Source organism: Aplysia californica, unplaced genomic scaffold (assembly GCF_000002075.1).
Source record: "Aplysia californica isolate F4 #8 unplaced genomic scaffold, AplCal3.0 scaffold00475, whole genome shotgun sequence".
Lineage (NCBI taxonomy): Eukaryota > Metazoa > Mollusca > Gastropoda > Aplysiida > Aplysiidae > Aplysia > Aplysia californica.
Window position 1 is genome coordinate 420557 of NW_004797745.1, and position 15000 is coordinate 435556.

General features: G+C 39.2%; 1 protein-coding gene across 1 annotated transcript in view; it reads right to left on the reverse strand.

The window, feature by feature from the left end:
• The window catches only part of LOC101854271 (ATP-binding cassette sub-family A member 3), a 54417-nt gene that overhangs the window by 16758 nt on the left and 22659 nt on the right, over window positions 1–15000 (reverse strand). Inside the window, exons 8-17 of the mRNA XM_005105526.3 lie at window positions 14699–14836; window positions 13286–13415; window positions 11846–12000; window positions 10519–10674; window positions 9593–9803; window positions 9011–9260; window positions 6735–7006; window positions 4126–4739; window positions 3194–3599; window positions 1767–2003 (exon numbers count right to left, since the gene is read on the reverse strand). Coding sequence (XP_005105583.1) covers window positions 1767–2003; window positions 3194–3599; window positions 4126–4739; window positions 6735–7006; window positions 9011–9260; window positions 9593–9803; window positions 10519–10674; window positions 11846–12000; window positions 13286–13415; window positions 14699–14836 — 2569 coding nt within the window. The remainder of the gene's footprint in view (window positions 1–1766; window positions 2004–3193; window positions 3600–4125; window positions 4740–6734; window positions 7007–9010; window positions 9261–9592; window positions 9804–10518; window positions 10675–11845; window positions 12001–13285; window positions 13416–14698; window positions 14837–15000) is intronic.

Consider the following 15000-nt stretch of genomic DNA (forward strand, 5'->3'; position numbering starts at 1 on the left):
CAAGCTGATATGATTGTGAAGACAATGTTTACTGATATCTTTTAACTGGAAATTCCAGACTGGGTACTGGACCCACTCAATACTGGAACAGATGGTGACTTGACATTGGCAATTGAAGAAGAGCTGACAGTGAAAAGTGACTTTGAAATCAAACCATTGTTCAAAAAGTCGTACCTGTCATTCTGGTTGAAAACTACTGTGCAAGACAAATATCCCTCCCTGAGTCCCTGTGAGAAAATATCAAGTTGTTGTTCATCGCTTTTCCCACCTCCCGTCTAGTAGAAAGGGGATTTTGTGCAGTGACAAGGTTGCTGACGAAGCAGAGGAAAAAACTAAGGATCACAGAGCGTGGTGATTAGCGTCTGCTACTGACCAATCTGAAACCTGACGTTGATAAGTTGGTTTCGTCTCACCAAGTCCGTACTTCCCATTAGCGCAGTGTCAATGACTTATTTGTATATGTTTACTCCGTAGTTTACCCTTACCTGATACCTGAATACGTCTTTTTCGCAAAATACCCATTTGTTTAATAGAGTTTGTTATGAGCATGTGCTTCCACTGCTCATGAAACTGATGATGATGATGACGGCGATGATTACGATGATGGTGATAATTACAGACTAAGATCCATGCATACTTTTTATTTCATGTGGTTTCTCACATTTGAACAGCTTAATAACATTTTTATGCTCTACAAATGAGATATTTGATATACAAATCTCAGGCAACTTTATTGCAGCACCTTGATGGGAGAAAACGTTTCATAAAAATAATGTCAATCTGTTTTCAAACTAATGATCACTGTTTTTGGGTTCTTTTTTTAGTGTTTTGCTTCTGCAAATGTCATAATACTTGTTTTACTTTTATTAATGCCAACAACACTGGTCGCTTAATACCGATGATACATATGCATAAAATGACAGTATTTTGTTCTCAGTGCCCTTGCATGACATTGAAGAAAAATGTGTTTTATTACCTCTCGTACACACTTAATTTAACACTCTGTAATGATGGTGATTTGTGACGCAACTAATATTCAAAACCAAATCATAAGAATTTAGGCACCTTATTTTGTACCCTACTTTTTGAGCTCTCTCTTTAATTGTGATTGTTATTATATTATGCATGTCCCTATGTCGTATTGATGGTTGGGGCGGAGTAGGGGGCGCTCGGACTCTGCCGGATGAAAAAGGGGGCGGTGGGCGAAAAAAGTTTGAAAACCACTGACTTAAACAAATAGCGTTTCAATTGGGACCACAGAATATCATTCACTTTTACAGATTGTTCAAGTAAAGCGTGTTCACTTTAGGTGGACTCCAATGTAGATAAGTCTCTTTGAATGCTTCGAATTTAGTTTACTTTGTTGACTTATATTATAAGGTATCACATGTTCAAGTTCAAAGACACAAAAAGAGCCTGTATTCATAACCGCTAGGGTTGGCTCTGACTGTAAGGTCAAACCAACCATCTTCTACATTATCTAAATTTGGCAATGAGGTCTGAGGTTATCAAAAAATAATATACCATTAAAAAAAAGATATGTCTGTTTGTCACTCCTCAGTACTTTACAGTAATTTACGGGATAGTGCCCTTTTGCCTTCATGACCACAATACTGTTCGCAGCCAATTCTTGTTCCTTCTGTTCTAAAATGCCACCTTTCAGACAAACACACATATACACACATGCAAACATACAGAGTAAATATTCCCTGCTCTTGACTAACATTAATCAGTATAACGGTTTTGGGGGTTTTTTCTTTCCTCACCAGGACAACAGGGATTGGAGATGTTCATGAACTGAGAGAACTTGCAAAATTCAGCGCTGCTGTACTCCGGGGTGCAGATGGCGAGAGCCTGGTGGTTCTCGTAGAACTCATAGAGGCTCTGGGCCAGGGAAAAGTTTGGGAAAAGCACCATGAAGGTCCACTCAAGAATCACGCTCACGTCCTCCAGCCCTATTTGTGGGATGCTCAGGATGACCACCACTAGCATGGTCGTCACACCTGTTGAGAGATGTCATCGGGTCAAGGGTCATGGGGCCAGAATTGATGAGTCACAATAAACAATAATGAATAGCAGGAGAAGTTTCTATCCATCTTTCAAATAACCAATCATAATTGTTTCTCGCACTCAATTTTTCTTATTAATACATTGAAGATACACCTATTTCAGCTAGGCTGACATTAAGAATATGTTTGTTTTAAATGAAGTTTGATAAAATTGCCATTGGCTTCAGAAATTACCAAAGTATGTTACATTTTTAAAAGTGCTATTATGTCTTGCACGAGTAAAAATAGGTAAATTTTATTGAGCAGATACCAGGATCATAAAACTTAACCTAGGAAAATACCAATAAGCATGTATAACCCAAGAAATGTCTTCAGTTTAGAACTAAGGAACACTGATTTCATGACAATATCCTCTCCATAAAGCTCACTGTTTTAAGTTTCGTTAGTACGGTTCAAGTCATTTTTAAAAAATTAAATGAAAGGTAATTCTGAATTGCAGCTAAGATTTTAGTTAGAGTTTTACAGCACTCGCAAAACAATTACGTCATATAAGTGTTGAAGATTAGTGATGTTACAAGAGTGACAAACACAAACAAGAAGAAGGAGAGATCTGGACTATAGGGCACCTGTCAACCAACCGTAATTGCAGCTAAGAGAATATACCCCTGCGGTTATCCCTGTGGTTAGTTTAAAAACCTTTCGACACTGTAAGGTTATTCAAGAGGCTGGGCCATGGAATTTAACATCCATCTCTGATAGCACTGATTTAAATGGGTGGAGAGACTTAAAAACACCCAAAACAACCCAAATTTAAAAAGCATCTGAAGGGGATTTCAACCAGGGCTATCCAATCTGTAGTCCAGCATGATATCAACGGAGCTAACAGCGGGCCCAATTGCTAGCATGATGTGCCAGTTTCCCAACATAGCAAGCAGGCATCGAGTCAAATCTATTCATACAGCACCCTTCTGGCTGCTCACACAGTCTAAGCAACTGTGTTTGCCTTTCTCAAACAGTATGATAAGGAATTCTTAACAATAGGGATGCGGCAACACTTCTGGAAAATCTACTAAGAAAACAGTTTGCACGGCTAGGACCACAAAATAATTCCCTTTATGTTTTCAAAAGGCAGGGAACTTTTTCTAAATAAAAAATTCAAAATACCTAGCACAGCTGGCCCTTACCTGTAAGAATGTTGAACATGGTGATCCACACATATGCAGTCGATGGCACAGTAAAGGCAAACGAGAATAAATACATGTATGGCAGCATGGACCATCCATACAGGAAAAACATCAAGAGGATATCCAGCCAGTGCAAGTCTTCTGTGTAAGGCTCAATGGAGAAAATGAAGAAACAGATGACAATCACAATGCAAGGAATGATGTAGTTAACTAGATCCCAGCACACTGTAGACAGCCAGAAGTTGGCTGGGTAGACACCAGACACGAACTGGATATGTTTGGCTTTGGTAGCTCGCTCCTTCACCAGGAAAAGGACGAAGCTACTAGCTAAGAAGGCCATGCCAAAGCCTACGTTGAAGCCAAACATGAAAGCTGAAGGGTCCCTCAAGCTTTTTTGGTCTCGAGCCTGTTCAGAAAAAAGTAGTATCCTTCATCATTTTTTGGTGGGGTTGAGAAGAAGTACATTGGGGATAAAAAAAAAAAAAAGATTTATTCAAATTACTCAAGAAATAAATGAGTCTGTAAATGCAGTGATCAGACAGTTTCTAAAATGCAAATTGTTAGCCAGATTTATTTGCAGTGTCTCAGTCAGTGATATCAGTCCCATGAGCTTGAAAAATATTTTGTTGAAATTTGAAGTCTTAGTACTCTTAGTGTGGGAAAAAAAGAAGAAAAGATACTTAATGTTGGAACAATTGTTAAAAGAAAGCAGCAGTTTTTTCTCCCTCTAAAAATTTTGTTTTTAGGGCGGACAAATAGAACAGCTTGCCAACAAAATAAGTCTGTAATTTGTATTATGTGCCCCTTTGTAAAAAACTGACGATACCAATACCATAACACCAGCAACAATAACAATGCTACAACAACAGTAACAACACCTTTATCACATCCCACACTAAAGTACATAGCTTGATACTCCAATATTGACATACCTTATCGGATGAAAGTCTTGGGAGCGGGTCATTTGTCGTAAGAATTTCATATTCAGAGCTGTTGGTGTAGTATTTGATAAGTCCATCATACATAGCAGCAAATGAAATGGCAATACTATGAAAGCCCTGGTTGTTGTAGTAGGCTGTTACAACCGAGCGTTTTTGAGCACTCTTGTTAAACTCTGCAGCAACCTGATAACGCAGATTATATGCTGCCACGTTTGCCTCACCTTGGTCAATCAAAAATTTAACAACGCTTGGATCGTCCTTATATCCAGGAGTGTCATCAACATTTATAGGGTGGGTGTCAGGCTGGTTACGGAACAGGGAGCCATAGACTTGAGCAAGCTTTGACCAATCTTTCACTGACGAGTACGGTACAAAGTTCGAACCATACTGATCAGCGGTGAGTGGTAGAGGAGGCATGTCGATGAATGATGGCATGGTCTTGAGCACGATGATTCCCATGACTGTGAAGAAAAGCGGCACCACCAGCTGGGTCACTGTGATTAGTTTGTTGCGCAGCGTGTGCAGCACCCGCTTTAAGAGCATGGCCCAAAACTGCTGCGCGAAAAGAGAGACACGATGGTTCTTGGACAGACGTTTCGACAAATCTGAAAAAAAAGCATTGCTGCGTCAAAACATTTCCTCATGCCTGAAGAAAAAGAAAATGTATTCCACCCTTTTTTCCATTCTATTGTTGGTATGATGAAGTGAGACGGAATGAAGGATAGAGAGAAAGTCTCAAGGTTATCGCCACAAAGAGTTAGTTTAGTTTAGTGTGGGATTTTACGGCGCTCGCAACTGCATAAGGTTATATGAGCGCGCGAAACACAAGTTATTTCTTCATTTGCAGTTCACTGCACGGCTGGGCTTGGGTCATTTGTTCTTAAAACGTTAAAAAAAAAAAAATTTGGTGTAAATATAAATTCAGACTAAAACAACTTTCATAAAAATTTTTAATAATATAATTTTGTTCTATACTGCAATTTTCCATAAAGGCCAAAGGCCTACATAAAATCAAAAATTCTGTTGGGATCAACGACGTAAAAAAGTCTTGCAATTTTTTGCATTTTAAGTATTTCCTTCGGATCTCTCCAAAGTCTAGACATTAGGTTAAAATGAGTCTAATGGTAAAATTCGTGTCGCATCCGACACAGAACGGCTTCTCATCTCCCTGTAGGAGGTACTAGTGTGTCAGGGCCGTGTGTCCAATGCGAAATCGAGTAAAAATGACTTTGTCTCTTCTAGAGAGGTCCGAAGGATTCCGTGGTCCCAGTTTGGGTTTTATATTATAGAGTTTGTTATTTTTCTGTTTTTTCCAGTGGCTCTCCCACAGACTGGATGTGTACTTTTTGACTTTATTTTTGAAGTCAGTCTGTGGGAGAGTGTCCGTCGTTGATCCCAACAGAAGGGATAAGGATTTCTTCGCCAGGTCATCTACCTGCTCGTTTCTTCGGATGCCCACATGGCTAGGTATCCATGCGAACATATTTTTTCCTGTTTCAGATAGGGTGTGAATTTTCTGTGGTAGCCTAACTATTTTTGGGTGTAGGGGTGTGTAGTTTGTGAGTGAGGTGATGCAAGACAGAGAGTCAGAAAGGATAAAGAAAGATCTGTTAGGAGAATTTTCTACCGAGTCCAGTGCCATGTCAATGGCAGTGGCCTCCGCAGAGAAAATGGAAGCTTCAGGATGGAGTCTCCTCTGGTGTGTACTGTTGGAAGATAGGGCTGCGGCGCCCACATTATTGTCTTTTTTTGGAGCCATCAGCGAAGATAAGCTCCGCACCCAGGTATTTATCTATTAGTTTTTTGTATTCTGCTTTAAAAGTTATGGTGTTTGTGCTTTCTTTGTTGTGTGTGGTCAGCTATAAGTCTACTTTTGCCTTGGTGAGGTGCCACAGAGGGAGTTCGGGGAACAAAAATTGTTGGATGTCTTGTTTGGAAAAGTGTAAGTTTTTGAGGTCCTCAAGGATTCTGAGGCCGAAGGGTGTCAAAGAGTTTTTCGTTGTTTTGGATTTCGTTTATGGTTTCTGGGTTTATTTTAAAAATGCAGTTGTGCACTGGATTTTCTGGTGTTGAGCTCTGTTTAATTGTGTATTGTAGTGAAAGTTGTGTGCGTTTGAGAGAGAGTGATGGTATGTTTGCCTCGGCCTGGAGGCTCTCTACCGGGGAAGTGCGGAAAGCCCCCAGAGCGAGGCGGAGTCCTTGGTCTTGTACTGGGTCTAGCATTTTCAGGATGTGTGGTTTTGCCGATCCATAGACTTGACAGCCGTAGTCAAGCCTCACCACAAAGAGGTATACACATTACAAGTAAATATGAATAGCTTCAGAATTCAAATTTCAACGGAGATAGCAAGTAAAACACAAAGTCAAATTTGTTGACTAATGCACCAAGTCGGAGATGTATATCTACATGAAATCATTTCACATACAGTCGAAATAGTGTAAGACAGCCACCCATTGTCCAGGTGAAAAATTGCCATCTTACAGTGTAATTACAATTTATTAATTTTTTGTTTGTTCATTTTTTTTCGGGGTGGAAGGGCCATTGGTACAGGTGATCGTCTTATACAGTTGGACGTTAGAGTAGGTTCAACTGTACTTACTCAAAATCTGCGGAGACCAGTTGACATCCTCATCTCTCAGGTCAAAGAAAATCGGTGCTGCTCCGTTCCTATTTGAAGGTTGAGTCACTGCCACAGGGGGCACAGAGTTACCATTGCTCATGCTGCCATAGCCGTCACCACTGGTCCTCAGCAAAGGCTGGCTGTCCAAGCCGCTGTCCCCACTAGAACTCGATGCTGGACGATTGATGACGGTCTTATTGATTCCAGTGTGGAGTCTTTCCTTGACTTCTTCATCGTCTGACTCCCCAACCCTTTGAGGACGACACAGCAAGAGAAGAGGGTATTGAAATTAAATGTAAGAAAAACTGAAGTTTACCAATCTTTTCTGGGGGGGAAAAAACTTGATACGTTGTCATATTCAGAAAATTACAGATCAAGAAAACACAAGGGTCAATATTTCATTCTTTTATGTAGAATTGCAGATTATCCTACAGGGATCTACAGTGGAGCCCTAATAATAAACCAGTCAAAAAGATAGGTGAAGGTGAAGATGAGGCAGTTTGTACAATAATAATGTAAGACAATTAGGAAAAACATGCTAGAAAATAACAAAACCAACCACTGATTGCGGGTGCACCCTAACTTAATACATGAGGTACTAAGTCAAAAAGGTATCAGTAAGCACTTGAACATCAATAACTATACAGATGCACACCCTACACCTATAAACATGGGCATCTATCCTGATTCTCATAATCTCTCTCTCTCTCTCTGTCTCTCTCTGTCTCTCTCTCTCTCTATCTTCATGTCACTTACATTAAGTCGGACACATATTCTAAAAATAAAGCAATGTATTTCCACATCATTTAGAAAATGTTTCGTACGTCTGATGAAAGAGGAATTCAAGAAAAAGGATTCTTAAACGGGCAAACTAAAAAGGAGCACTCCAATTTTGTCAAAGTGCATGGTGATAAAAAAAAACACTTTACAACTTGATTTGTACTTTCCTCTGTGCTAAAGTTTTGCATTTCAAAATTGAACATAATATTTAGAAGCCAAAAGGAATTTGTCTGATATTCATTTCATATAATTCCACAGAATGGTTTTGCTCTAAATGGCATATTAAAAAAACAACCCTTTTTGAATCATGACGTACCAGTTCTCATTAGACCTTCCACTAAAAGTTGCGGGGTCATGCCGTATTGCATGCTACTGCAGTTTAACAAGTCAACAAAAGTTTGCATATATTGTTTTTCTCAAATTTCCTTTCCCTGCTGAGATCATGGTTAAATTTAGTAAAGAGCGGAGAGCTTTTTGTGTTGAACATTACCTCTCCACCAACTCACCATCCCTGACATTTCGTAAGTTCTGCACACGGTATGGAAAGAATGCTAAAGTGCCCTAATACTATATAACCTTTGGTATCATGAGTAGAAAATTTACGTCAGTTTGGACCTATAGTGAATCCAAACTAGGCAAAATGACCACTCCAGGTCGAACACGCACCATTTGAAGCCCTTTAAGTGATGTCTGCAGCTAGGACTTTCCTACACCTCAACGATCTGCATAATCAAGGCAGATCTTATCCTACAACTGTATCATTTTCATTTTCATTAGGCTGAGATGACATGGATAAAAGCATGGCAATGTGTTCATGATTCCTCAGTCGTCTTGAAAAGTGTGAACTTCCTTGATGACATTTGTTTAAGTGCAAAGCCCATTTTCACCGTTTTAACTTTAAAAAATGCTGCCTATTGGGCACCCCACTTCCTATTGTCTTTAGAAGCCACTCCATACTGGTACAGGGTATGTGGCTTTCATTTTGAGCACTCAGGGTTTAGCGATCCTTGCATCTGACTGCCATTCCTCATTGAACATTTCCAACGAAGCGTTAAAAATGTGTCTAGTCCAAAGGAAGGGATGTAGAACACTGCTTCCAGGAATTCCAGAATAAAATAATTTTTTTTTAAAAACTCTGTAAAAGAAATGAAATATTGTTTAAATGTTACAGGGAAGGAAAATTAAATGTCAAAGAGAAATTAAAGTTTTAAAAATCCAACCAATCGTCTCACGACTTTCTTTTTTAGATTTTTTAAAAATTAGTGAACTTTGCGTTTATGGGTGCTTTTTCTTTAAGTCATTTCCGTTTTCAAAATATGTTTTTTATTCATGAATTTTATGTCAAACAAATTCCTTTGAACAAATTATGTCTGTTCCAAATTGCAGCATTCAAAAAGAATTTTTGTGGGAGATATTTGGGAAAAAAAGTTGTAAAGTGTTTTTTTGGACCACCCTGACTTGGCTCCACAACTTACTTGAGAAAGACCTCCTCCATGGTAGTCACAGAAGCACCAAAACTGCTGATGCCCAGCTCTCTCTGTCGGTTCTCCAGTTCCTGGAACAGCCCCTCAAAACGACCCACGTAGTCCTGCGGCAGGACAAAGCTCAGCTCAGCACCCACATTACTCTCCACCTCCGCTGGCTCCACGTGGGACTTGACCACTGATATCACCTTGCTCACATCACAGCTGGACTCTTTGACCACAACCATGTGATAGCCAGCACCTGTCACAATACAAGAAAACTGATCAAATCTGTTCCAACAAACTTCACTGAAAAGAAATTATTAGGAGGAATCCATTTGTAAAATAATAGTTGGGGTGGGGGCAGTGATGAGCAAAACAACCACTTATTAACACTGTTAAACATAACATATGTAACCAGGGTAACGTGATAAACAGGTAAAAATCTATCGCAGCTAGATCTTTAAGCCTGGATTCGATACACCGACTGGTCAGCCAAAGTGGCTAGAACAGTAAGTTCAAAGCTATAATCAGCATGTATTGTGCTCTATACAACAAGTAAAAGCAAAAAGAACAGAAAGGATTGAAACTCACCATATTTTTTCTTCAGAAACAGAGAGCTTCCACAGCACTTGACAACTCCATTGGACATGATGGCGATGCGGTCTCCTAAAAGGTCGGCCTCTTCCATGAAGTGAGTACTCAGCACCATTGTGCGTCCAGCTCGGTTCTTCTGTAAAACAGTCCAGATGTTGCGGCGAGCATTTGGGTCCAGCCCCGAAGAAGGCTCATCCAGAAAAACCACCTGCATGGACATTGGAAAACAGGTTAGTTTGTGATGTACATTTACATTTGAAAAAAACAATCAACAAAAATGCACAAAAAGCTTTTTAAAATATAAAAAAAAACAGTACAAAAAATATGAGTGACAACACACCGAGCTGTAAAACAGATTACTCACTTTTATGCCTCGAAAAAATCAAAGATGAAGGGGAAAAACAATTAATAATCTCTTTTTCAATAACTGTGAACACATTTTTCCACATGTATAAATTTCACAAGACAAATCATAGTCAGTACATCACAAAGCTCAAATAACTTCTATGTGATGAGGAACAAAAGGACTCATTGATTTTCAACGTCAAGACATGAATTTTAATACATTATGAGCAAGTACTTCAGTACGCAGCATTTTGACTTCGTTTAACTTTTAACAAATATTTCCACTGTCTATTCTATTTTTAGCACACATATCATTGCACTGAGCACTAACTTTCAGCTGATGAATTGCCTACATCAGGGTAAAGAAGCCGTAAGTTCTACCCCCACTTCCATTTACAAATTTTACTACTGTATGTGAAACCTTATGTTTCTAAAGTTCAACATTGGCACGAAAGGTTTCATTTATCAAATGCCAAAAAGAGAAGAAAATTATTTACCCCCCAGTGGCCCACAGGAACATGAACACGTAAAAGAGAAACACTGCTTATCATGTCCCATTTAGTGTGTACTTTTTGTACCTTAGAATTGCCAATGAGAGCGATGCAGACGGACAGCTTGCGTTTCATGCCTCCTGAAAGTGTCTTAGCCCGAGCCTTGAGCTTTGGGAACAGTTCCATATCCTTCAGCATCTCTTCACACTGTGGGATCACCTCTGCCTTTGGCACTCCTTTCAGCTGGAGGAGACAGCCACAACAAAGTTTGTATCATCATCTGACAAAGGTTTATTAATCCATCGCTTCCCCAATCTGTCTGATCCCTGCTATATATTTCACTACATTTTCAACCTGAACCTGGTTGTGAGTGCAAAAGCAATTACAGTCAAACCTGTGTAAGACAGCCACCCACTGTCAAGGAGAAAAGTGGACGTATAAGACAGGTGGTCGTCTTAGGCAGGACTGCTCAAGATGAAGAAAATGAACCATTCCCATCTGAAGTCCCAATCGAAAGTAGCCGCATTGTTGCTGTTTTTGTTGTTGGTGGAGGTGGTTTGTATTATGTTTGTAATTTTTATTTTGTTGCTGATTTTGCACAAGGGTGACAATAAAACGAAATGTATCAGACGATGAAGACCGAGTGCCATGTTAAAACAAACACATGGGTCGCAACCACTCGAAGAACGAGCGACGTTTCTGTCACAAGTTCATGTTGACGTCCTTTGTTACTTTGTTACAGACTGGGTAAACAGTGACCACTCATCTCACTTACGATTTGTGTATGAGTTCTGGGAGGGGCTTATGGATTTTGAGGGATCACACGCTTACCTCCCCAGCAGCTGAAAATTGGTAGCTATTGGTCAACAGTGGGAGGGGCCTACGAAACATGATCGGTTAACTAAGGTGGCTGTCTAAGACAGGTATTATTGCTTAGTGTGATAGGGGTTGTGTGTTAAAATATGGTGGCCGTGGCCGCGTTGGACAGGTGCCCGTTATACACAGTTAAATTATATAGAAAAATCGTAAGGGGGGAAATGGAAAGTGGCCGTTTGTACAGGTGGCCGTCTTATAGAGGTGGGACTAGGAAAGAAAAGTTCAAATGCTGCATGTAAAAATGACATCAGCAATGGTGACAGGAGACATTGGGATGCAGTCTTTGACAAATTGATATCACAGAACTCACATTTTACTTAAAGCAGATTATGACAATATTAACACTCCAAAAAAAAAAGTGTTATAAGCAAACCACACCAGAGCTCCCACCAACCATTCACACAGTAACACTGACAGGCTAAAAATCTAATCACAGGCAATGGGCTGTTCCCATCACAGAACAACTCCACAAACAAAGAGTTAACATTTAACCACATAGAATTATGAAGTAACCACAGACTTATGAAAATGGTCTCACCAAACCAAAGAAGATCACATGTTCTTCCACTGTAAGGTTGTCAAACAAAATGTCATGCTGAGGACACAGTCCAAGACTGCTCCGAACTTCGCTGATACTATGTCGAATATCGTATCCACTAATGATGGCTGTACCGCTGGATGGCGGGTAAAACCCTGGCAAAGAATTTAAAAAATAGTAAGACAAATAGAAATTTGAATTGGCTTTGGTCAAAATCTGAGTTCTAAGTTTATAATGGTCAGCACAATAACGGCCAAATTTTGCTACAGGTTAAAATAATGAACTCTCACTGAAAAGTAGCAGAACACACCAGTGTTCACCAAACATCCACAACATGCCAAAATTATACGTCACAGTAAGAGATTATATAATTAATATATAAAAGAATGAAAAATCTGCAAGACGCTATCAATATTTTATATCTTCTAATAATGATTACCTTCACTTAAAAAGTAAAACATAAAAACAGTTTACTCTCAAAAATAGATAGAAAGTGATTGATAATTTCCTTTAGGGAACTGGCAAACAGCTCTTACATTTTGAAAACTTGTAAGTGAAGGTGGCATTCATAAAACTTCCTAAATTTCATCATATGGCATATTCAAATATTTTTTAAGGGAGTTACTAATTATGAAAGGTACTGAGATCAAACTTGAAGCTGGGGTTCCATGAAAACAGGGAGTTACCAAACTACAACTGGATCTGCCAAATGAGGTCAGTTTGTCTGGTGAACAGCCATGCCACCATGTGGGGGAAAAACCTTGGAAGATGCTTTTGAAATGTGCTTAGGTCACCAAAATAATCTAATGCTTTAATTGAACTATACAGTGCAAATTAAACACTCTTGTACAGACTTTCCTAACTTCTAGCTAATGTATCACACTCTTTCTCAGTTTTAATGTAATAAATCAGTCATTCAACACATCCGTGTATTGTATGGTGCAAGGTATCCTGCCTGCGCTTGGCATTCTTTCAGTTATCCGCCCCACTTTGAAAAAATGTTTGGTGACTCTGCCATTAAAGGACCAGAAAATATCCCATGGCTAGAGCAGTGTCCCGGTACAGTCGGTATAGAAAGGGAAAAAATCCTCAAAACTGCTGAAATATTTTGCCCTTACATCCTTTAAGAGCAAATTCATGTATTATTGAAGGAAATATAGTTATACCAATCTGGATATTTTATCTATGAATTTGCTGTCTCAAAAACTTCAGAAAGATTTTTTTTAAAAACATGACAAGACTCGACTTTTCAAGATTAGAATACTGTCACCTGGTAAACCATCTTTTTAACAAGAAAACAATTAATGTTCTTCTTAAAGACTTCCCGCTCACACACTCCAGCTCAATAGTGTCTATTCTTTGAGAGCTTAAAAGTTATTCAGACATAGAAACTTATAAAGAAGAAAATTCAATCCCTGAATCACAGTAACTAAATTTTACCTGTGAGCATTGACATGGTTGTTGTTTTCCCAGCACCGTTGTGGCCCAACAAAGCCGTGATCTGTCCTTCATACATGTTCAAGGTCATACCAGCCACAGCAACCTTCTTTGACGTACCTTTCCCATACACCTGACAGAAAGATGAGAATGGGAAATCACATTAGTTCAAATTGACATTCCATGTTTCCTACATATAAACAAAGTTTCCTGATCTCAGAGTCATGATTTATCAACACATGGTCAGATGGTTCAAAGGAATATAAAAATGAATAATGGAAAAGGCATAAGTCAATCCCAGCTTCTTATTTCGTACCGCTTCATCGAGAGCACAACATCTCAGGTGGCTGTGGGGGTTGCAATTGGTCGCAGTACTATACAGATTATACAAAAAAGATTAAGGCCAGAGCAAGACTATTATTTCTCAGTGGTCTTCCTTTCAGTCTGAAAAGGTAAAATATTTTCTACAAATTTTTCAATACACAATACATTTCATCTCCCTCCTTCGATTGCTGTTATTTCTGAATTTCCTCGACATGCCAGCATAACTACGTCTTGCAGCACATAAAAAGAAATTGCATCAGAAAACGTGACAGTACTCACGTACGTTGCTATCTTTGGAAACGACACAATTGTATGAGCTCTACAGGTCCATTACTGACAAAACAGGGAAAATAGCAAATGAACTAAACCTACTGTATCATTAAGTAATAATAATAGATAGTATTTGTATAGTGCAATTTCCCGCTCAACAGCAAGCTCTAAGCGCTCTACACAATCTCTAATATTACCCCAGAAGGCCTGGTTGCATTCTGAAACCAGCTCAATTTCCTAGAAGGCATACAGTGCAAGCTGCCATTTATAGGTAATTGAATACAAAGATACTGACAAGATCTTTCGCTGTCTATGGCTGGATACCCATTCCCACCTAGGTGAAGTGAACAAAATTTGTGTAAAGTGCCTTTCCCAAGAACACAAAGTCAAGCCCGCAGCACAAACCTCAGAGGCCGCAACCTCACATTTACGAGTCCGATACGACCACTGATGCTACAGTACTTGAAAGTCATTCAATAAAATCAAAAATATCACACCCAAGTCAAGTACTGTAAAAAGCAAAACAAGTTGTGGTGCTCTAAGACCATTATAAACTTTTTTAAAAAATCTGTTAGGCTCTCATTTTCTCCCTTTAACTTCTAAGAATCAAGCCAAGTGACTTCAGCCTCATCTTGACCTTCAACTAACATTTACCCATCTCCTTCTTACAAATTATGAATAAGGTAGAGTCTTGTTATCAAATGTACAAGTCACATTATGTCTGTGTGATATTTCTAAACAACCAGTGAGTATTGTAGATTAACTGACAGCACCCTCTGTCATATTCAATCATTCTGTGACTTGATGAGACACAAACCATACCTTTCGCAAATTCCTGATTTGGATTCCCGCAGGATCGTTAGGTTCTTTCTCAAACATGGAAGGATCCTGGCCCACACTGACGGCCCCATCAATATCCACATAATCCTCATGTTTCTGCAGGCAGCCCCAATAGCTTGGCTGAACACGTCGGAGTTGACAAAGAATAATAAATAATTATGTTTTATCTTCGCTAAAATGAGAAATGAGAATTGTATTGAGATAGTCTTCAAGATAAAAGACGATTTAATGATAGCAGAAATATAGATCTACACATATGTCGGCTGAAGGCTAAAAGAGTCTTA